The following is a 22,339-nucleotide window of genomic DNA, read 5'->3' on the forward strand; positions in this document are numbered from 1 at the left end:
TGCGGTGACCGGGTGAGGCGTGCGCGTGCCGGTGTGCGCGCAACTCGTATATTTTGGTATTAACTCTCTAACCTTTTTCGTCTGACTTGTTTTTCGCTCTGTTCGCGGTTTAACGATGCTCTGACACTGCACACGGCGTGCATGCGCGTGCGAGGGGCGGCGGCGGCGGCGGTGTGTGTATGCGTGTTTGCTGCACCAACAAATGATTGAAGAGAACAGTTCTAGCGTCGAACGCTGCGGTGCGCGGTGTGGCGAGTGCACTCGCGCTGCCCTCGTCCTCTTTTCCCTGTCTGCGGCTCCTCCCTGTGTACCTGCATGCGTGCGGGCTGCTGCCTTTCGTCTTGCAGTACTCTCTCTCTCCTTCAACGCCTCCCTGCTTTGGTCTCGCCGTGCCGCGCGACAGTCTTTTCGCTCACGTTAACGACCATCTTTCCTTTTCACACACCACCGGGCCCCGCGCTCCTACGCATCAAAAACACCGCCACTTTTCTCTCCTTTCCAACGCCATGCCGATCCAGAAGGTCCACGCCCGCGAGGTGCTCGACTCCCGTGGCAACCCCACGGTGGAAGTGGAGGTGACGACGGAGGCGGGCATGTTCCGCTCCGCCGTGCCGTCCGGCGCGTCGACCGGCGTGCACGAGGCGTGCGAGCTGCGCGACGGCGACAAGGCGCGCTACATCGGCACCGGCTGCCTGCAGGCGGTGAAGAACGTGAACGAGGTGCTTGCCCCCGCGCTGGTGGGCAAGGACGAGGCGGACCAGGCTGGCCTGGACAAGATGATGTGCGAGCTGGACGGGACGAAGAACAAGAGCAAGCTCGGCGCGAACGCGATCCTTGGCTGCTCGATGGCGATCAGCAAGGCCGCTGCGGCGAAGGCGGGCGTGCCGCTGTACAAGTACATCGCGCAGCTGGCGGGCACGAAGGAGATCCGCCTGCCGGTGCCGTGCTTCAACGTGATCAACGGCGGCAAGCACGCCGGCAACGTGCTGCCGTTCCAGGAGTTCATGATCGCGCCGACGAAGGCTGTGTCGTTCCACGAGGCGCTGCGCATGGGCTCTGAGGTGTACCACGCGCTGAAGTCGATCATCAAGAAGAAGTACGGCCAGGACGCGGTGAACGTGGGCGACGAGGGCGGCTTCGCGCCGCCGATCAAGCACATCGACGAGCCGCTGCCGATCCTGATGGAGGCGATCGAGAAGGCGGGCCACAAGGGCAAGTTCGCGATCTGCATGGACTGCGCCGCGAGCGAGGCGTACGACGCGAGCAAGAAGATGTACAACCTGACGTTCAAGAACCCCGAGCCGACGTACGTGTCTGCGGAGAAGCTGCAGGAGACGTACACGCGCTGGGTGGCGGAGTACCCGCTCGTGTCGATCGAGGACCCCTTCAACGAGGACAACTTCGACGAGTTCGCTGCCATCACGAAGGCGCTGGAGGGCAAGGCGCAGATCGTTGGCGACGACCTGACGGTGACGAACGTGGAGCGCGTGAAGATGGCGATCGACAAGAAGGCGTGCAACTCGCTGCTGCTGAAGATCAACCAGATCGGCACGATCAGCGAGTCGATTGCTGCGTCGAAGCTGTGCATGGCGCACGGGTGGTCGGTGATGGTGTCGCACCGCAGCGGCGAGACGGAGGACACGTACATCGCGGACCTGTCCGTTGGCCTGGGCACTGGCCAGATCAAGACCGGCGCGCCGTGCCGCGGCGAGCGCACTGCGAAGCTGAACCAGCTGCTGCGCATCGAGGAGGAGCTTGGCGGCAGCGCGAAGTACGGCTATCCCGGCTGGGCGTAAGGTCGCCGCGTCGGGCGCGTGCGGAGTGCGCGCAGGGGTGGGTGTGGCGTGGGTGAGGGCGTCGTGCACCGATGTGCGCGCCGGCTTCTCCGCCCCAGCCACCCCGCTCTCTCGCCCGCTCTGTCTTTTTCTTTTCTGACGGCAGCGCACCCGTGTGGTGATGCGCGTGTGCGAGCGTGTGTGTTGGTGTGCGATGCACCCGACTGTCACCCGCCCACCCGCATTCGCACACACGGGATGCGCTGTGCGTGGCATCAAAAACAAACCATAACCCCTGCCGCGTGCGCCTGGTCCCTGTCGCCGCTGCTGCACGCACACGACGCGAGCGGTGTGCAGGCGGTGCTGTGCGGGCTGCGTCAAAACGGGCCCCGCGTGACCCGTCGGCTGCGGTGACCGGGTGAGGCGTGCGCGTGCCGGTGTGCGCGCAACTCGTATATTTTGGTATTAACTCTCTAACCTTTTTCGTCTGACTTGTTTTTCGCTCTGTTCGCGGTTTAACGATGCTCTGACACTGCACACGGCGTGCATGCGCGTGCGAGGGGCGGCGGCGGCGGCGGTGTGTGTATGCGTGTTTGCTGCACCAACAAATGATTGAAGAGAACAGTTCTAGCGTCGAACGCTGCGGTGCGCGGTGTGGCGAGTGCACTCGCGCTGCCCTCGTCCTCTTTTCCCTGTCTGCGGCTCCTCCCTGTGTACCTGCATGCGTGCGGGCTGCTGCCTTTCGTCTTGCAGTACTCTCTCTCTCCTTCAACGCCTCCCTGCTTTGGTCTCGCCGTGCCGCGCGACAGTCTTTTCGCTCACGTTAACGACCATCTTTCCTTTTCACACACCACCGGGCCCCGCGCTCCTACGCATCAAAAACACCGCCACTTTTCTCTCCTTTCCAACGCCATGCCGATCCAGAAGGTCCACGCCCGCGAGGTGCTCGACTCCCGTGGCAACCCCACGGTGGAAGTGGAGGTGACGACGGAGGCGGGCATGTTCCGCTCCGCCGTGCCGTCCGGCGCGTCGACCGGCGTGCACGAGGCGTGCGAGCTGCGCGACGGCGACAAGGCGCGCTACATCGGCACCGGCTGCCTGCAGGCGGTGAAGAACGTGAACGAGGTGCTTGCCCCCGCGCTGGTGGGCAAGGACGAGGCGGACCAGGCTGGCCTGGACAAGATGATGTGCGAGCTGGACGGGACGAAGAACAAGAGCAAGCTCGGCGCGAACGCGATCCTTGGCTGCTCGATGGCGATCAGCAAGGCCGCTGCGGCGAAGGCGGGCGTGCCGCTGTACAAGTACATCGCGCAGCTGGCGGGCACGAAGGAGATCCGCCTGCCGGTGCCGTGCTTCAACGTGATCAACGGCGGCAAGCACGCCGGCAACGTGCTGCCGTTCCAGGAGTTCATGATCGCGCCGACGAAGGCTGTGTCGTTCCACGAGGCGCTGCGCATGGGCTCTGAGGTGTACCACGCGCTGAAGTCGATCATCAAGAAGAAGTACGGCCAGGACGCGGTGAACGTGGGCGACGAGGGCGGCTTCGCGCCGCCGATCAAGCACATCGACGAGCCGCTGCCGATCCTGATGGAGGCGATCGAGAAGGCGGGCCACAAGGGCAAGTTCGCGATCTGCATGGACTGCGCCGCGAGCGAGGCGTACGACGCGAGCAAGAAGATGTACAACCTGACGTTCAAGAACCCCGAGCCGACGTACGTGTCTGCGGAGAAGCTGCAGGAGACGTACACGCGCTGGGTGGCGGAGTACCCGCTCGTGTCGATCGAGGACCCCTTCAACGAGGACAACTTCGACGAGTTCGCTGCCATCACGAAGGCGCTGGAGGGCAAGGCGCAGATCGTTGGCGACGACCTGACGGTGACGAACGTGGAGCGCGTGAAGATGGCGATCGACAAGAAGGCGTGCAACTCGCTGCTGCTGAAGATCAACCAGATCGGCACGATCAGCGAGTCGATTGCTGCGTCGAAGCTGTGCATGGCGCACGGGTGGTCGGTGATGGTGTCGCACCGCAGCGGCGAGACGGAGGACACGTACATCGCGGACCTGTCCGTTGGCCTGGGCACTGGCCAGATCAAGACCGGCGCGCCGTGCCGCGGCGAGCGCACTGCGAAGCTGAACCAGCTGCTGCGCATCGAGGAGGAGCTTGGCGGCAGCGCGAAGTACGGCTATCCCGGCTGGGCGTAAGGTCGCCGCGTCGGGCGCGTGCGGAGTGCGCGCAGGGGTGGGTGTGGCGTGGGTGAGGGCGTCGTGCACCGATGTGCGCGCCGGCTTCTCCGCCCCAGCCACCCCGCTCTCTCGCCCGCTCTGTCTTTTTCTTTTCTGACGGCAGCGCACCCGTGTGGTGATGCGCGTGTGCGAGCGTGTGTGTTGGTGTGCGATGCACCCGACTGTCACCCGCCCACCCGCATTCGCACACACGGGATGCGCTGTGCGTGGCATCAAAAACAAACCATAACCCCTGCCGCGTGCGCCTGGTCCCTGTCGCCGCTGCTGCACGCACACGACGCGAGCGGTGTGCAGGCGGTGCTGTGCGGGCTGCGTCAAAACGGGCCCCGCGTGACCCGTCGGCTGCGGTGACCGGGTGAGGCGTGCGCGTGCCGGTGTGCGCGCAACTCGTATATTTTGGTATTAACTCTCTAACCTTTTTCGTCTGACTTGTTTTTCGCTCTGTTCGCGGTTTAACGATGCTCTGACACTGCACACGGCGTGCATGCGCGTGCGAGGGGCGGCGGCGGCGGCGGTGTGTGTATGCGTGTTTGCTGCACCAACAAATGATTGAAGAGAACAGTTCTAGCGTCGAACGCTGCGGTGCGCGGTGTGGCGAGTGCACTCGCGCTGCCCTCGTCCTCTTTTCCCTGTCTGCGGCTCCTCCCTGTGTACCTGCATGCGTGCGGGCTGCTGCCTTTCGTCTTGCAGTACTCTCTCTCTCCTTCAACGCCTCCCTGCTTTGGTCTCGCCGTGCCGCGCGACAGTCTTTTCGCTCACGTTAACGACCATCTTTCCTTTTCACACACCACCGGGCCCCGCGCTCCTACGCATCAAAAACACCGCCACTTTTCTCTCCTTTCCAACGCCATGCCGATCCAGAAGGTCCACGCCCGCGAGGTGCTCGACTCCCGTGGCAACCCCACGGTGGAAGTGGAGGTGACGACGGAGGCGGGCATGTTCCGCTCCGCCGTGCCGTCCGGCGCGTCGACCGGCGTGCACGAGGCGTGCGAGCTGCGCGACGGCGACAAGGCGCGCTACATCGGCACCGGCTGCCTGCAGGCGGTGAAGAACGTGAACGAGGTGCTTGCCCCCGCGCTGGTGGGCAAGGACGAGGCGGACCAGGCTGGCCTGGACAAGATGATGTGCGAGCTGGACGGGACGAAGAACAAGAGCAAGCTCGGCGCGAACGCGATCCTTGGCTGCTCGATGGCGATCAGCAAGGCCGCTGCGGCGAAGGCGGGCGTGCCGCTGTACAAGTACATCGCGCAGCTGGCGGGCACGAAGGAGATCCGCCTGCCGGTGCCGTGCTTCAACGTGATCAACGGCGGCAAGCACGCCGGCAACGTGCTGCCGTTCCAGGAGTTCATGATCGCGCCGACGAAGGCTGTGTCGTTCCACGAGGCGCTGCGCATGGGCTCTGAGGTGTACCACGCGCTGAAGTCGATCATCAAGAAGAAGTACGGCCAGGACGCGGTGAACGTGGGCGACGAGGGCGGCTTCGCGCCGCCGATCAAGCACATCGACGAGCCGCTGCCGATCCTGATGGAGGCGATCGAGAAGGCGGGCCACAAGGGCAAGTTCGCGATCTGCATGGACTGCGCCGCGAGCGAGGCGTACGACGCGAGCAAGAAGATGTACAACCTGACGTTCAAGAACCCCGAGCCGACGTACGTGTCTGCGGAGAAGCTGCAGGAGACGTACACGCGCTGGGTGGCGGAGTACCCGCTCGTGTCGATCGAGGACCCCTTCAACGAGGACAACTTCGACGAGTTCGCTGCCATCACGAAGGCGCTGGAGGGCAAGGCGCAGATCGTTGGCGACGACCTGACGGTGACGAACGTGGAGCGCGTGAAGATGGCGATCGACAAGAAGGCGTGCAACTCGCTGCTGCTGAAGATCAACCAGATCGGCACGATCAGCGAGTCGATTGCTGCGTCGAAGCTGTGCATGGCGCACGGGTGGTCGGTGATGGTGTCGCACCGCAGCGGCGAGACGGAGGACACGTACATCGCGGACCTGTCCGTTGGCCTGGGCACTGGCCAGATCAAGACCGGCGCGCCGTGCCGCGGCGAGCGCACTGCGAAGCTGAACCAGCTGCTGCGCATCGAGGAGGAGCTTGGCGGCAGCGCGAAGTACGGCTATCCCGGCTGGGCGTAAGGTCGCCGCGTCGGGCGCGTGCGGAGTGCGCGCAGGGGTGGGTGTGGCGTGGGTGAGGGCGTCGTGCACCGATGTGCGCGCCGGCTTCTCCGCCCCAGCCACCCCGCTCTCTCGCCCGCTCTGTCTTTTTCTTTTCTGACGGCAGCGCACCCGTGTGGTGATGCGCGTGTGCGAGCGTGTGTGTTGGTGTGCGATGCACCCGACTGTCACCCGCCCACCCGCATTCGCACACACGGGATGCGCTGTGCGTGGCATCAAAAACAAACCATAACCCCTGCCGCGTGCGCCTGGTCCCTGTCGCCGCTGCTGCACGCACACGACGCGAGCGGTGTGCAGGCGGTGCTGTGCGGGCTGCGTCAAAACGGGCCCCGCGTGACCCGTCGGCTGCGGTGACCGGGTGAGGCGTGCGCGTGCCGGTGTGCGCGCAACTCGTATATTTTGGTATTAACTCTCTAACCTTTTTCGTCTGACTTGTTTTTCGCTCTGTTCGCGGTTTAACGATGCTCTGACACTGCACACGGCGTGCATGCGCGTGCGAGGGGCGGCGGCGGCGGCGGTGTGTGTATGCGTGTTTGCTGCACCAACAAATGATTGAAGAGAACAGTTCTAGCGTCGAACGCTGCGGTGCGCGGTGTGGCGAGTGCACTCGCGCTGCCCTCGTCCTCTTTTCCCTGTCTGCGGCTCCTCCCTGTGTACCTGCATGCGTGCGGGCTGCTGCCTTTCGTCTTGCAGTACTCTCTCTCTCCTTCAACGCCTCCCTGCTTTGGTCTCGCCGTGCCGCGCGACAGTCTTTTCGCTCACGTTAACGACCATCTTTCCTTTTCACACACCACCGGGCCCCGCGCTCCTACGCATCAAAAACACCGCCACTTTTCTCTCCTTTCCAACGCCATGCCGATCCAGAAGGTCCACGCCCGCGAGGTGCTCGACTCCCGTGGCAACCCCACGGTGGAAGTGGAGGTGACGACGGAGGCGGGCATGTTCCGCTCCGCCGTGCCGTCCGGCGCGTCGACCGGCGTGCACGAGGCGTGCGAGCTGCGCGACGGCGACAAGGCGCGCTACATCGGCACCGGCTGCCTGCAGGCGGTGAAGAACGTGAACGAGGTGCTTGCCCCCGCGCTGGTGGGCAAGGACGAGGCGGACCAGGCTGGCCTGGACAAGATGATGTGCGAGCTGGACGGGACGAAGAACAAGAGCAAGCTCGGCGCGAACGCGATCCTTGGCTGCTCGATGGCGATCAGCAAGGCCGCTGCGGCGAAGGCGGGCGTGCCGCTGTACAAGTACATCGCGCAGCTGGCGGGCACGAAGGAGATCCGCCTGCCGGTGCCGTGCTTCAACGTGATCAACGGCGGCAAGCACGCCGGCAACGTGCTGCCGTTCCAGGAGTTCATGATCGCGCCGACGAAGGCTGTGTCGTTCCACGAGGCGCTGCGCATGGGCTCTGAGGTGTACCACGCGCTGAAGTCGATCATCAAGAAGAAGTACGGCCAGGACGCGGTGAACGTGGGCGACGAGGGCGGCTTCGCGCCGCCGATCAAGCACATCGACGAGCCGCTGCCGATCCTGATGGAGGCGATCGAGAAGGCGGGCCACAAGGGCAAGTTCGCGATCTGCATGGACTGCGCCGCGAGCGAGGCGTACGACGCGAGCAAGAAGATGTACAACCTGACGTTCAAGAACCCCGAGCCGACGTACGTGTCTGCGGAGAAGCTGCAGGAGACGTACACGCGCTGGGTGGCGGAGTACCCGCTCGTGTCGATCGAGGACCCCTTCAACGAGGACAACTTCGACGAGTTCGCTGCCATCACGAAGGCGCTGGAGGGCAAGGCGCAGATCGTTGGCGACGACCTGACGGTGACGAACGTGGAGCGCGTGAAGATGGCGATCGACAAGAAGGCGTGCAACTCGCTGCTGCTGAAGATCAACCAGATCGGCACGATCAGCGAGTCGATTGCTGCGTCGAAGCTGTGCATGGCGCACGGGTGGTCGGTGATGGTGTCGCACCGCAGCGGCGAGACGGAGGACACGTACATCGCGGACCTGTCCGTTGGCCTGGGCACTGGCCAGATCAAGACCGGCGCGCCGTGCCGCGGCGAGCGCACTGCGAAGCTGAACCAGCTGCTGCGCATCGAGGAGGAGCTTGGCGGCAGCGCGAAGTACGGCTATCCCGGCTGGGCGTAAGGTCGCCGCGTCGGGCGCGTGCGGAGCCCCTTCATGTGCTGTGGGGTTTCGTTGCGCGATGCTTGCCTCTTCAAAAAACAGAAAACAAACTCTCTAACTTTGTTTCACTTGTAAATGCTTGAAATGTGAGTCTCTTTTGGTTTGTTTTCTGTTTGTTTCTTTGTTTCTCCGCGTCCCGTGTGCCTCGTGAGTACCTGACGGTGTGTGTCTGTGTTGCTGTGACGATGCTCTCTTTGTCGCCTTCGCTATATACCGGAGAGATGACAGGGTCGTCGCAGCAGCACCCCGCTTTGTCGCTCAGGAGACTGCGTGTACCGCACTTTTTCGAGTCTGAACAGCTTTCTGTGAGTGCCGCCGCGCGCGATGGATTGGGCGACTGTCGATCTGCTGCGCGTTGAGTACGCGGCAGGAAGAGGTCGTTCACGTAACCGCGATGGCGGTGGTGTTTGTCTCGCGCAGCGCCACACAATGCGGATGGAAAGTAGAACAAAAACAATACTATAACATGATCTCTCGCAAAAGACGTATATATATATATACATACTTTTATACATCTAACGTGGACCGTAGCGCGTGTCTTCCGGGGAAAAGGCTAAAAGGAAGCTATATAAAGAAAGCACCCAATCAAAACAAACAAACAAAGAAAAGGAAGCGTAAGGATTATCTTTCCTTCGTCTCGGCAGCAAAAGAAAAAGAATGGGACGAACGGATGAACGTGCGATGCTGTTGGCTGGTTGAAGAGCTGCAATCGGACCTCATCCGTTTCTACTTTGTCATGTTCGTGTATTCTGTCACCTAGGCCTTTCAGTCAAAAAGAAAAGGAGACAAATCTTACAAGAAGTATCAGACAGAAGAAGATCTAGCCGCACAGATTCAGGTGAGGTATCATGAGGGTGCTCAATAGTGTTATTGGCCCTGGTTTAACAACCTTTTTGGTGTTGTTGTATATCCGTGCGTGTGTGTGGCTATTTGGCGGATCAGCGATGGAAACGGCCACGACACCCCTACGATGTGCATAGAACAGGAAGGCGTACTGCTTGCATACCATTGTCGCCAAAGCAGACGTTCGGCAATGCAACTCCTAAAGGGCATGACAAACAAACACACACACACACACACACACACACACAAAGGCCCACACTGCGTAGAAGAGTAAGAGCATCTCGCCGATCGTTGTGCGTAATCGGGGACGATTGCTGGTCTACGCACACACGCTCTCTCGAGATGAAATCTTCTTCATTTCCCCGCTTTACCTCACATTCTTACTCCTTTTTTTTTTAAATCTTCTTATCCGTGCTTCGTTAGCGGCTTCTCTGCTTACGTAAACGTGTTGGGCGACCCTGCTGCTTCCGCTGCGCTTCCGCCTTCTTCTTCCTGTTATCTTGGGTGTTTTGTTTTGTGGAGGGGAACCGCACACGCAGTTTACGTGCCCTAGCACGGATGTTGTCTCTGTGCTCTCTCCGTCGTACACGGAGCAGATTAAGGGCGTCGGCGTGAGAAAAAGAAAGCGAACAGTTTTTTGAAATTGTCGTCAAACCTGTCGCTGCTGCTGCTGCTGTGGTGGTGGTGGTGCGCTCCGTGTGAACACTTTTTGTTGTTGTTGTCTGTGCGGCGGGATTCAAGTAAACTGAGCTGCAGCATCGTATTCATTGTATTCATCGGCGCCACCCACCCACCCATCCATACACTCCGACCTACACACATAGCACGATAGGTAAGGGGGCCACATCTGTTTTTCTTCTTCAGCCTTTTCTTTTCTTTTTTCTTCTTCGCCAGCGTCAGCACAAATCCACTTTTCCCGCCGAAAGAAGGAGGAAGAGAACGTCGCTCAAGAAGGAACTCGCTGAACACGTCACCACCTGCCGACGGCACCCATACAGCAACAATTTATTCCCCCCCGCTTTCGTTTCCACCTCACCTCTACGGTTTATCATTTCCACGCTGATTTGTGTTGTAGTGTCCTCACACTTCAGAGTCGTCGTCGGCTGCGGACCAACACTTCTCCCTTCGTACGACTGCCGTTTTGGGTTCCTTTGTTGGCATCGATCGGTGCATGGCGTCTTCTGAATTCCCCCGCGCGTCACATTGCAAGAAGCAGCAGCTCTCATTTTGCCCCGCTCATCTGGCTTTCCCGGCCCATCTGTTTTTTTTAGTTTTATTTTTTTAGAGAAAAGAGGCCTCACGTCGGGCTGCCGCAACTCTGTGTGCGACTGTTGGAGACAACACACGAAGAGGGCACACGCAAAACAGAATGGAGCGAGAGCCCGCCCCACTGTATAGCAGCACCTCAGCCGTGCACGTAGCGCGTGCGCCACGGGTGCTGAAGGTCAACGTGCTGTACGGGATGACCGGCGATGAGGCGGCAGCCGGTGGAGGCGGCAACAGCACCGGCCCTTTAGGCACTAGCGCCGCCGTGTACTCTGCCTTGAACCTCAGCCGAGCCGCATCCCTTTCTCACAGCTACGGCGCACACGTCGGGGCCTCGGCAACGCGACGCTCGATGATCGAGGCCGCTAACCCAAACAGCAGCGCCCTCTCGCTCACCGCCATGAACGGCTCCGGTGCGGCAACGGCAACCTCGTCGCTGGCAAAACCTGTGCTGGATCCCTCGCAGGTGCGGTGCTGCCCGCTGGATCAGTGGATCCCTGACGCGCACGTTATGAACTGCATGGCCCCTGACTGCAACAACAATTTCTCCCTCTTCAACCGCAAGCACCGCTGTCGCATGTGCGGGCGTGTGTTCTGTGCGTCGTGCTGCAACAACCTCGTGTGCCTCTCCGCCGCGACGGCGGCAAAGGCGATGCCGACGGGGATGCAGGAGGGCCTGAGTGTGAACAATAACAATAATACTGCTAGTAGTAGCCACCATACCTTTTATGGGACGAAGAGCGGAAACTCGCCCGCCTCGACACCGGAGCTGACCGCGCTGGGTGGGGGTTCCGACGCCGCAACACCGTCTGGCCCCACGCGAGCGGCTGTCTCGGCAAATGGCGTACATGGTGCAAACGGCGCTGGAATGCGCAGCAACAGCGGGGACTCCTCCGTTGGTTCGACCTCTCCTGGTGCTGAGACGCTCACGACGACGAGTCAAGTCGGCATGGACAGCACCAGTGGCAGCGCGAACACGTCCATGGGCAACGCCACGTCGAATGCGAATAGCAGCAATATCGTCACGAACTCTGTCGTTTCTTCGCCGGTAGTAGCGAACGTGGTGCCGTGCCGGGTGTGCGCCAGCTGCTCGTACGAAGTGCAGCTCGTCGTCTCAACGCGTCAGGAAAACGGGGAGCTGCGGCGGCGCAGCCGGGGCGAGCTGAAGATGTTGCAGCGCGTGCTGCTGGTGAAGGTGATGACATACTTGAACCTGCTCGACCTGGCGAGTATGGCGATGGTGTCGGCCGACTTTTACTTCATGTCCCGCGACAACCTCATTTGGTATCAGTACAACATGACACGGTGGGTGCAGGAGGGGGAGGCGATGCAGCTCTCTTCGCTCAAGTCGCGGGCAGCGGCCCTGCGTGCGCAGCAGCAGCGCGCCTCCCCGTGGTACGGCGGTGGCGGCGGCAACGCCCCGTCCTCCCTGGCGGATGATATCTTCAACAGCACCCCTGTGATTCAAGACGCGACGGCCCTCTCCGAGAGCGAGGCGGCGAAGCGGGTGATCTCGCTCCACGCACGGTACAACTACACCCAGTTCCTTGACTTCGCTCGTCGGCAGGAGATGGCCCGCTGCGAGGGCCTTTCCTCCTTTTCACTGGGGGCTCGCATTCTGCTCTCGAGTCCGATTCGCGTTGCGTTGGTGGGCCCCAGCGGTATTGGGAAGACGGCGGCGGTGCAGTCGTTTTTGGGCGAGAAGGCGGCGCAGATGGTGGTGCGGCCGACGATCGGGTTTGTGCGCAGAGCCACGGCGGTGCGCCTCGCCGGTGGGCTCTCCGCGGAGGTCACGCTGCACATCTACGACCTCAGCGGCGCCGACCGCTACGAGGAGCTGCGGCGCTTTGTGTGCCGCCACTGCCACGCCATCGCCCTGTGCTACGACCCGGCGCATAAGGTAACGCTCGTGCAGGCGGCGGACATCATGATGGAGTTGGAGCCCGTGTTAGGGCCGCAGCCGGTGGTCGTCTGCGGGTTGCTGCGGAAAGGACCGTCGCACCCCTCGAAAGGACCAATGGAGACAGCGTATGGGCGCGGTGAGGGACCGCCTTCGCGTGCGGCCGGCATGCACGAGAGCGACACGGCGAGGAAGACGCTGGCGCTGGAGGCGTACAATGCCCAGTCGACCCCCGTCAACAGCGGTGCTGCGGCTGATGTTGCTCCTGCGACGACGAACCCCACAACAGGTGCGTCCAGCACTTTTGCTGGAATTGACAGCTGCACGGTGGGCCAATCGCTGTCCATGACGATGGGGAATGACAACGGTCGGGGTGCGGGTGGCGGTGGTGGCCATCTTCTTGTTTCTTCTCCTCCTCTCACTCCTTCTCCCCCGCCAGCCCCGGTCACGACGCCAACGGCTGGAGGGAGCGAGGTGTCGATAGATGACGCCGTCGGCATCACGGTGCGGGGGCTGTCGTCTATTCAGTGTCCCATGCTGCGCCCCGCCCCGCTCTTCGAGGCACTCGTGCAGGCCGTGCTGGATCGCCTGGGTGAGGCAACCGTCGCAAACACCACCACCATCTCCGAGATCAGCGCGGAGCTGACGATGCAGAACGAGTCGTCGCTCTCCGCCACGGCGGCGAGCCGGCTGCCGAGCAGCACGAACCCCCGCAGCATATCAGATAGCGTGCGACGGTCCTCCGTGCGTCGTCGCCGCCCTGCTGCGTCGCGCACCATCGTTCAAGATTTGCTGAACCTGACGATGCAGCCGTGCGCGCTGGATATCCTTCTCGATCGCAAGTAGCGGCGGCGGAGGTGGTGCAAGTGAACCGCCTCTTTCCGCCGAGATGTACCGCAATCATCGACTCTTCTCTCTTCTGAAAGACGGGGGCGTGTCCGTGCGTGTGCCTGTGCGTTTTCATGTTTGGTGTTGTATTGGAAGGGGCGAAATATCGGCGCGACAGCAAGAAAAATACGAAGTGAAATGGATGTGTTGGTGTTTCGTCTGTTGCGTGCCGGGCAACGGCAGTACTCTTCAGGTCTGTTTCTCCCTTTTTCATTTTTCATTTTTTCCCTTTTCAAAACAGGTATGTGCATGTGCATGCGTGTGTGTTCTCCCTCTTTGTCTTTATACTACTTTTCTCTGTCTCCCATGTGGAAGGAAGTCTTGCCATTGACTCATCGTGTTGCTGAATGAGGTTTTTATTTTTAACTTTCGAGCAACCCAAAGAGAAGCGGTGACGGGCGGGGTTGTAGCAGCGGTGTTTTTTTTTGGGCTCACCGCCGGCGTCATCGTGTTGAGGCTTCCATCCATGCTCGTGACAAAAGAAAGAAAGAGCGAAGGAGCCGTTTATATCTTCCTTTACTTCTTCCCGACTCTTGTCAGCGGCGATAGGGACAGCTCACGCGAAATGCACCCTTGCCGCAGCCAGTCGTCCAACAAGCAGACTCCGGTCAAGAGTGCTGCCGCCAGCTCTTTCCCTTTCTCTTCTCTGCAGCAAACCTTTTCCTGCCCCCCCCCCCCCTCCCTGCCCTCGTCTTCGCGTCTTTCATCGCTGCAAATACAAATATATGTATACCTTTAGTTCTTGGGGGCTTTCGGGTTCGCGTACGCGTACATTCATACAGTCACGCATTGGGCGAGTAAATTTGAGAGCGAAAAAGAAAACGCATAGGACTTTTCAAGGTGTTAATTGTCCTTATTGAAACCTGCACATTTTTTTATATTGTTTGTCATTTTTCTCTTCAAAGGTGTGGTGTTTGCAGCGGCCAGCGTAAAGCTCTTTTCGTTGTTCTTGTTATCCCTCCTCCTCATTTCGGCGTTGAGTCGTTGTTGTGGCTGGTTCGCCTCCTTGTTCTTATTTTAGTTATATTATTTACTCCATTTTCAGCTTCTAATTCACTATGGCGTCTGCCGCAGATAAGGGCTTCTTGGCCAAGAAGATTATCTCCAGCGATGGCCCGAAGGGCGGGGAGGTGGTGCACGACGCAACGCTGGGCGAGTGGTGCCTCACCCGCATCGAGCCAGAGGAGGAGTCGAACCGTCGTCGCTCCGTTCTGGAGCGCATCGTGAACGTCGTGCGGGTTTGGATTCGACACACGATGATTACGGAGTTCCGCATGCCCGAGGCGGCCGCGGCGCAGGTGGAGGGCCGCATCTTCGCCACCGGCTCCTACCGGTACAACGTGCACACCTCCGGCAGCGATATTGACATGGTCCTCATCGCGCCGAGTCGCATCACCCGGGAGCACTTCTTCAACTCCCTCGCGCCACGGCTGAAGAGCGAGCCGTGGGTGACGGACCTGCACTGCATTCGCGAGTCGCGCGTGCCGATTATCGCGATGATGTGCGACGGCATCGATATCGACCTCTCCTTCGGCTCGATTCGGCAAGACCGCGTGCCGGAGGTGATCACTGATGACCTCCTGCAGGGCTTAGATGAGCAGTCCGTGCTCAGCTGCAATGCGGTGCGGGTGGCCCACAACATCATGGACCTCGTCCCCAACAAGGCCGTCTTCCGTCAGGCCCTGCGCTTCGTGAAGGCGTGGGGTAAAGCTCGCGCAATCTACAGCAACACCTTCGGCTTCCCGTCGGGCATCGGCTGGGCCATCCTAACCGCCTTCGTTTGTCAGTGCTACCCCAACCAGAACGCCGCCGGCATGATCACGCGCTTCTTCCGCACCTACCACACGTGGTTTAAGCCAAACCCGCACGAGACGGGCACGGAGAACCGAGCAATTTACCTCACGGAGTCGACGCGGGCACGCAGCCACCTCGGGCGCGGCTGGGACCCGCGAGAGTCGAAGTCGGACGCTATGGCCCTCTTCCCGGTCCTGACGCCTGCTGTGCCGTACGGCAACGCCTGCTACAACGTCACCCTGACGAACCTGCGCCAGTTGTGCGTTGAGTTCCAGCGCGGCCATGAGCTGCTGAGTCAGCACCTCGGCCTGAGCGAGGCGGAGGCGAAGGCGCGCTTTGGCCCTTTCGGGGTGTGGTCCAGCGTCCTGGAGCCGGTGCCCTTCTTCGGGAAGTATCAGCACTATCTGCACATGAAGGTGTCCTGCAGCGATGCGGAGCTCTATCAGGCCTACGCCGACGGCGTGGAGTCGCGCATGCGTATTTTGTGGTCGGGCAACGCCTCCTCACGCGGGCACACGCTGGAGGACTACCGCCAGCTGCGCCTGCACCTCAACCCCCGCCGCTTCGAGGACCCCGACGAGGTCGAGCTGCGGGCACGCATGACGAGCAAAGCCGCCGGCGCAGGGAGCGTGGCCGGCCCGCGCGGCAGCGTTGGCCCGCGCAGCTCTGGACAGCTGAACGCCGACACGCACGCGAAGTCTCTGCGGGATGGCGTCGCGGCCAAGCACGACGCGTCGTCCTCGACTACCCCCTCTTCTGCGAGTGCGGGTGCGACGGCGGCTGCAGCGGGTCCGACGTGGTTCACGGCGCACTACTTCATCGGGATGACGGTGGACACGAAGGTGTCGTCGGCGAAGATTGACCTGATGCCCGCCATCCGCACCTTCCACACGGTGGTGCGTGAGCTGCGCCAGTACCGCGAGGGCATCACGAAGCTGCCGGCGATCACGGTGGTGGATATGACCCGCATCCCGGCCTTCGTGAAAGAGGCGGCGGGCTACGTCGAGGCGGCGGAGGAGCAGCAGCACGATCTAGAAGAGCCGACAGAGGCAACGGCAGCTGCGACGCAGCAGGAGGCAGAGAGGCGGCTTAACGAGGCGAAGAAAGAGACGCCTTCGATGAGCGGTGGCCGTGATGGTGATGATGGTGGTAGTGGTGGTGCTGTAGGCGGCTTCTCTGCTTCGTCTTCTACGTCTTCGCCTGCACCGGCGCCGTCGAACGGTCATCACAGCGAACACGAGACGGCGTCCTCCTTGTCAGCGGCCACCACCACCACCGCCGCCGCCGCAGCAGCCCACACAACCGGCGGCACCTCCTCCTCCTCTACCGCGGCGCAGAGTGCGGCTGAGGACAATCATCCTTCCTCCTCCGCCGTGGCCTCCACGACAGCTGGACAGGGCAGAAGTCATCCGGGCAGCAGCACCGCTGTTTCCGCCGAGGCGGCGGAGGCGTTGCGCAAGCGTCCGCGAGCAGAGGATGGTCAGCACAACGGCGCCTCTGTGACTGCCAAGACGGAGGCTACCACCACCGCTGTTGCCCCGGCTGCAGTTGCTGCTGCTGCCAAGAAGAACGACGACGATGACCTGGATGTGGCGCTGGGCCTCGATTTCTAACACGCACACGGGACGAACGGGCGGAAGGCATTTGCCGGTTTCCCACGGATTGGGCTGATCCCTTTTTAAAGCACTCCTACGGTGGACCGCATTTAATACCGTGCTGTATATCAATATATTTTCTGTCTCCCTAAAAATATAACAAACTAAAGCGCTCGAATACCAGTTTCATCACCGCTGCATCATCATCATCATCATTCTCACTGCGGTGTAGAAACGGAAAAGGGAAAACGAAGCAGGAACGACTTTTCGCAAACTTTAGTCGGTTCCACCTCTAATGCGTGTTTGCGTTTCTTCTGACCTTGCTGAGCAGGGAAGGTAGGAATTAAAAAGCATATTGAGGACGCGTGGACGCCCCGTCTGCACGTCTTTCCGACGAAGGAAGCGGTAGAGTGGAAGAGAGGAGATGCCGTGCTCCCTCTATTCGGCTACGCTGTGCGAATCGCACGTCAGCACACGGCTGTAGCGTTCCATTACACCGAACCCCCCCCCCACCCCACCACACACACTTATTGTATTCCTGTCGCATCTCAGCTTTCTCATTTCATATCGGTTAATCTGTCTTGTTGACGTACGCCGTCTGCCTCGTTGCAAACGTCAGCAACGAACAACACCACAGGGCACGCCATTGGAACGCATCAACCATAGCATCCATTGGCCAAAGAAAGAAATACTCCTGCAGCTCGTGTCGCAACGCTTCTTTATTACTATTATTATTACAAGAAAAATACAATCCTTTTTTTTTGTGTACGGAAACGCTTTCCACGCTATCCGTTTTCAGCTGGTCTTTCTTCCCCTTGATTCTCTGATGTTGCTTCGCTCCCTATTTCGTTTTTGCACTCTCTACCGATCTTTAGCCTTTCTCTTCTCTGCTTTCTGAGAATACCAACAACGCAAACACACACACACACACACACACCTGCACACAGGAACAGCCTTACTGACGTCGTGCACGAAGTTTCGACTAGAGGACCAAAAACATCACATCAAAACAGCAACAACAACAACATCGGAAAACATAAAATGTCTCGGTGGCTGATGGAGCGCTGCCACGTCGCCACCGCGCTCGAGAAGACGCTGCGGCGGTGCGTGTGGAGCGCGGCGTGGCTGCGGGAGGCCGAACCCGCCGCGGCGGCGAGCCAAAACATCGACCTCGGCCAGCTGATGGAGCGTGCTGGCGGGGCGGCGTACAACATCTTTGCGAACCTGTACGCGCAGCAGCGGCATTGGCTCATCCTGGTCGGCCCCGGCAACAACGGTGGGGACGGCTACGTGATTGCACGCCACGCCCGACAGGCGGGTAGGTCCGTCACGGTGCTGTGCATGCCGCATAACAAGCCTCTCCCGACGGAGGCGACGCGGGCACGTGAGGCCTGGCAGGCGGCGGGGGGCACCGAGAGGACGCTCGAGGAAGGACAGGCAGTGCAGGTGCCTGCCGATGTGGATCTCGTGATTGATGGCCTGTTGGGCACCGGCATCACCGGTCGACCTCGGGCGCACTACGAAGAGGTCATCCGCTGCATCAACGAGCTACCGGTGCCGCGAGTGGCGATCGACATCCCGTCTGGGCTGAACGCCGAGACCGGCGTGGCGGCTGGCGCGTGTGTGCGGGCCGATCACACGGCGACGTTTATCTGCTTGAAGCCTGGCCTCCTGACCGGGCAGTCCCGCGACTACGTCGGTCAGCTGCACTACCGCAGCCTGGGCCTGGAGGAGTGGATGGCGGCATCGGCGCGGCTGCAGCACGTGCAGTGCCGCCGCCTTTCCATCGACGACGTCGCCGTGTTTTTTGGCGCACCGCGGTCCGCCGTAGCGCACAAGGGCAGCTGCGGGAAGGTCGTGCTGATCGGTGGTGACCACGGCTTTGGCGGCGCGATTGTGATGGCGGCCGAGGCGTGCGTCACGGCCGGGGCCGGGCTGACGCGCGTGCTGACCCGGCCCGAGTACGCCACGTCGCTGCTCACGCGGTGCCCTGAAGTGATGGTGCAAACCGTCAGCGATGACGGCGACAGCAAGTCCCACGCGTCTGCCGTTCCACTTGCGCAGCAGCTGGAGGAGGCGCTTACGTGGGCCACGACGATCGCGGTGGGTCCTGGGTTGGGCTGCGCTGAGTTTGCGCTCACGGCGGTGTCGGTGGCGGTACAGCACGCCGCGGGGCACCCAGAGAAGACGCTCGTGCTGGACGCGGACGCTTTGAATGTGTTGAGCGAGCAGCTGCGTACACACGGGTCGCTGCCGGCCGTTCCCAACAGCATCATCACGCCGCACCCCGGCGAGGCTGCCCGCCTCCTCGGCTGCGACGTGGCGGAGGTCGAGAAGGACCGGATGGACGCTGCGCGACGACTGGCGGCGATTCTTGGCGGTACGTGCTTGTTAAAAGGCCCCGGTACGGTGGTGTACGACGATGCAAAGAGTAGCACCCACGACGTGGCGGCGGTGAACAGCGTGCCGTCGCGTCTGACAAATGCCGCCATTGTCGACGCCGGCAATCCCGGTATGGCGAGCGGAGGCATGGGGGACGTGCTGACGGGACTGCTGGCGGGGCTGGCGGGGCAGAGGCTGCACGGCACCTTCGACACGACCTGCGCCGGTGCCCTGGCGCACGCTGTGGCGGCGGACATGGTTGTCTCCGCGGATGATCGTGGCACGCGTGGCCTCCGTGCGACGGAGTTGATTGCGAATATTCCATACGTTGTGAACGCGACGGGACTCGCGAAGTTGCGCCAGAGCCGCGGCAGTCTATGAAGTTTGTTTGCGGAACTGAAGGAAATGCGCATCTCTTGTTTTTTCTGCTCCCAAGCGGCTTTACCTTTTATTTATTAGTATTCCTTTGTACTGCTCTTGGGAATGCTGTTTTCTTTTTCGCTCTTTCGTCCAGCTGTTTTGTTCTTCTTCTCCGAAGGGTGTCGTTTACGTGTGACACACGTGCGAGAGTTTCCATCGCGCAACTCCCCACTCGCACCACCACCCCCTTCCCGCTATGCAGAGTTGTGTGTGTTCTCGTCCTCTGAGCTGCGCTACGGTGGTCACTGCTGCGAAACGGCAGAGGTCAGCACCAATCGCGCTTCCGCCGCGTCCACGCCGATGATCGCAAAAGGGCCGGCGGCGGCCCCACCTTTCTCCACGCGTAGAGCAAGAGAACCGGAAAAGAAAGCAAGAGCGCCGCTTAGAGAAAGGCATCCGATGTGCTGCAAATACTCCAGCTGCCAACCTCGTCGTCGTCTCCACCGTCGCCGTCATCACTATCGTTTTCAACCACCACAAAATTCACGCATGTCACTAACTTCTCATGTGTATGTACATATGTATTTATTTCGGCTATCCTGACTCGCAGTAAAACAACAGCAAAAAGATCGGCACCCTGAACAGACGACGAACACCTCCTGCCTGCCGCTGCCCCCTCCTTTTCACTTTTTTTCCTATTTTTTTTTTCATCAAAGACGTCTCATGGGTCGCGATAGGTCGGGTCGTGGGGAGGTAAAGGGGAAGGCCGAGGAGCCAAAATCTGCCGCGATGTCTTCCAACGGCGCGGCAGACACCAACAGCGGCAACGGCGAGGCCGGCGCGGGGGACAAGAAGAGAGGAGACAAGTATGCCAGAGCTCGTCCCCCGTCATTGGTGCTGACGCACCCCCTCGACTCGGTGTCTGTGGCGCACCGCACCGACGATCACGTGAAGCCGGCCAGCCCGTGGGTGCGGGAGTTGGACTTCGCGGACCGCGCCTACACCCCCCACACCGTCGCCGTGCTCCTGACGATTCTCGTGGGTCTCTTGTTGATGTTGCGCTACTACTACTACCCAAATCTTAGCGTGGCGCAGAACGTTAAGCTCGGTCTCTCGGCGGCGGCGTTCGTGTTCATCGGCTTCGGTACGGTGCACCTGCCGGACTCGCTGATGGTGCGGCCGCACCCGGCGGTGTGGCGCGGCGTCCTCGCACTCGGGGTGCTTTACCTCGTCTTTCTCACGTTTATGATCTTCCAAGACCTGCCCACCGTGCGGATGATCATGGGCTACTACGACACGTCGCTGCTGGAGCCGTTGCCGGAGCGAGCCTACGCGGAAGACTGTCGCATGAGCACGGCCGAGAATCCGTGGCTCTTTGTCCACACCGCCTTCGACATGTTCATCCTGGCGCACTCCCTCGGCTACGTCGTTAAGATGCTGGTGTTGCGCGACTGGCGCGTCGTGACGGCCGTGTCGCTCGGGTTTGAGGTGATGGAGGTCACCTTCCAGCACGTCCTGCCCAACTTCCGCGAGTGCTGGTGGGACCACCTTTTGCTGGACGTGTTGATCTGCAACACTGGCGGCATGTTGGTGGGGATGTGGCTGCTGCGGAAGCTGAACGCGAAGGAGTACAAGTGGATCGCGTTGAAGGAGATTCCAACGATGAGGGGGAAGGCGAAGCGGCTGCTGGGCCAGTTCGGACCCCGCAGCTTTGAGCGGTATAACTGGAACGTGTTTCAGAGCCCGACTCGCTTCTTTCAAGTGGCCGGCATTCTCGTGCTGATGATGGTGCAGGAGTTGAACTGCTTTACCCTGAAGGCCGTTTTGCAAATGCAGCCCGAGTACCACCTCGTGACGGCGCGGCTGGCGTTGTGGGCGCTGCTGGCCACGTCGTGCCTGCGGGAGCTTTACGAGTACATGACGAACCCGCACGTCAAGCGCATCGGCACCAACGCCTGGGTGACCATCCTGGGCATCTGCGTGGAGTCGATTTGGATCACGAAGATGGCAGTGGAGGGGCATTACTTCCAGGACGTGGCCATGCCAACGCACATCGCCGTCCCGTGGATGGCAGCCATCGCCAGCTTTGCGGTGTGGCTCGTCTTGTACTTTGGAGTTCTCTCCATCGAGCAGCGCAACCGTCGCCGCGGACTGGCGTACTGCTGCGTCAACGTCTTCTTTTACGCCGCGGCGTTGTGTATTCTGGGCCTCTTCCTGATGGGGCTGCCGGACTTGCAGGTCGGCCGACGCACGTTTGAGGCGGCCGTGGCACCCTACGAGAAGTACATCTTCGTGTGGCGTTAGAGCCAGGGTCCGGATCGCGCAGCGCAGGCGCGCGCGTGTGCCGCTGCTTTCATGTGTTTCTTTCTGTTCCCGCTGCTCGCTTTTTGGATCTGCTGTCGAGTCCTTTCACTTACGTCGATATATAGATGTATATGATCTTCACATTGTGCGACCTATACCCACACCAGCACGAGTTCTTGAGCAGTTCCCGAGAACCAAGCAAAAAACGGATAATCAAAAGAAGAACCGGAGCCACGTACGAACGACGTTGTGCGGCCGTTGGTGGGAATGATGAATTCTCTACGACGACGCAACAAAACCGTCGTTCGCGTGTCATCGACAACAACTCGTCTGCGTTGGTTCACGCTTCTCTTCTCTTTTTTTAATTAATTCCGCGGTTGTTGGCTCTTGACATCGGTCGGCGCTACCTCACATGTGTGTGCGTGTGCGGCTTCCACGTTGAGTAGGGACTATTTTTTTTGACCCTCCTCTTAGCTGCGCACTTACCTCTACTTAGTTATTTAGAATTCTCTTCGTTCTGTCCGGGATAGCTTTCCAAGGGTGTGTTCGGCTGCACAGAAGCACCCGCCTACCCGCTGTCCGCCGCCGCTTCCTCCTCATCTCTGTGTGTTGTTGTTGTCTGTGTTGTT

At 60.6% G+C, this 22,339-nt stretch overlaps 8 protein-coding genes across 8 annotated transcripts; all 8 read left to right on the forward strand.

Moving 5' to 3' along the window:
* The first annotated feature begins 401 nt into the window (after positions 1 to 401).
* On the forward strand, positions 402 to 2,292 carry ABB37_07208 (Enolase). Its single transcript, XM_015805756.1, has one exon. The coding sequence runs from the start codon at positions 507 to 509 to the stop codon at positions 1,794 to 1,796; it is 1,290 nt and encodes a 429-aa protein (XP_015655762.1). The 5' UTR covers positions 402 to 506; the 3' UTR covers positions 1,797 to 2,292.
* Positions 2,293 to 2,582: 290 nt separating this feature from the next.
* ABB37_07209 (Enolase) lies at positions 2,583 to 3,977 on the forward strand (the record flags this gene model as incomplete). Its single annotated transcript, XM_015805757.1, has 1 exon — positions 2,583 to 3,977. The coding sequence occupies exon 1, from the start codon at positions 2,688 to 2,690 to the stop codon at positions 3,975 to 3,977; it is 1,290 nt and encodes a 429-aa protein (XP_015655763.1). The 5' UTR covers positions 2,583 to 2,687.
* Positions 3,978 to 4,763: 786 nt separating this feature from the next.
* Positions 4,764 to 6,158, forward strand: ABB37_07210 (Enolase; the record flags this gene model as incomplete). The annotated part of the gene is made up of 1 exon (XM_015805758.1): positions 4,764 to 6,158. The coding sequence occupies exon 1, from the start codon at positions 4,869 to 4,871 to the stop codon at positions 6,156 to 6,158; it is 1,290 nt and encodes a 429-aa protein (XP_015655764.1). The 5' UTR covers positions 4,764 to 4,868.
* A 786-nt stretch (positions 6,159 to 6,944) lies between these two features.
* On the forward strand, positions 6,945 to 8,339 carry ABB37_07211 (Enolase; the record flags this gene model as incomplete). Its single annotated transcript, XM_015805759.1, has 1 exon — positions 6,945 to 8,339. The coding sequence occupies exon 1, from the start codon at positions 7,050 to 7,052 to the stop codon at positions 8,337 to 8,339; it is 1,290 nt and encodes a 429-aa protein (XP_015655765.1). The 5' UTR covers positions 6,945 to 7,049.
* A 1,303-nt stretch (positions 8,340 to 9,642) lies between these two features.
* ABB37_07212 (hypothetical protein) lies at positions 9,643 to 13,233 on the forward strand (the record flags this gene model as incomplete). Its single annotated transcript, XM_015805760.1, has 1 exon — positions 9,643 to 13,233. The coding sequence occupies exon 1, from the start codon at positions 10,591 to 10,593 to the stop codon at positions 13,231 to 13,233; it is 2,643 nt and encodes an 880-aa protein (XP_015655766.1). The 5' UTR covers positions 9,643 to 10,590.
* A 779-nt stretch (positions 13,234 to 14,012) lies between these two features.
* On the forward strand, positions 14,013 to 16,682 carry ABB37_07213 (putative Poly(A) polymerase; the record flags this gene model as incomplete). Its single annotated transcript, XM_015805761.1, has 1 exon — positions 14,013 to 16,682. Exon 1 carries the CDS (start codon positions 14,334 to 14,336, stop codon positions 16,680 to 16,682), a length of 2,349 nt encoding a protein of 782 aa, XP_015655767.1. The 5' UTR covers positions 14,013 to 14,333.
* A 532-nt stretch (positions 16,683 to 17,214) lies between these two features.
* Positions 17,215 to 19,427, forward strand: ABB37_07214 (putative mitochondrial hypothetical protein; the record flags this gene model as incomplete). The annotated part of the gene is made up of 1 exon (XM_015805762.1): positions 17,215 to 19,427. The coding sequence occupies exon 1, from the start codon at positions 17,706 to 17,708 to the stop codon at positions 19,425 to 19,427; it is 1,722 nt and encodes a 573-aa protein (XP_015655768.1). The 5' UTR covers positions 17,215 to 17,705.
* Positions 19,428 to 20,195: 768 nt separating this feature from the next.
* ABB37_07215 (putative phosphatidylserine synthase) lies at positions 20,196 to 21,710 on the forward strand (the record flags this gene model as incomplete). The annotated part of the gene is made up of 1 exon (XM_015805763.1): positions 20,196 to 21,710. The coding sequence occupies one exon, from the start codon at positions 20,196 to 20,198 to the stop codon at positions 21,708 to 21,710; it is 1,515 nt and encodes a 504-aa protein (XP_015655769.1).
* Positions 21,711 to 22,339: the final 629 nt, after the last annotated feature.

This window comes from Leptomonas pyrrhocoris, assembly GCF_001293395.1.
Source record: "Leptomonas pyrrhocoris isolate H10 chromosome Unknown, whole genome shotgun sequence".
NCBI lineage: Eukaryota > Euglenozoa > Kinetoplastea > Trypanosomatida > Trypanosomatidae > Leptomonas > Leptomonas pyrrhocoris.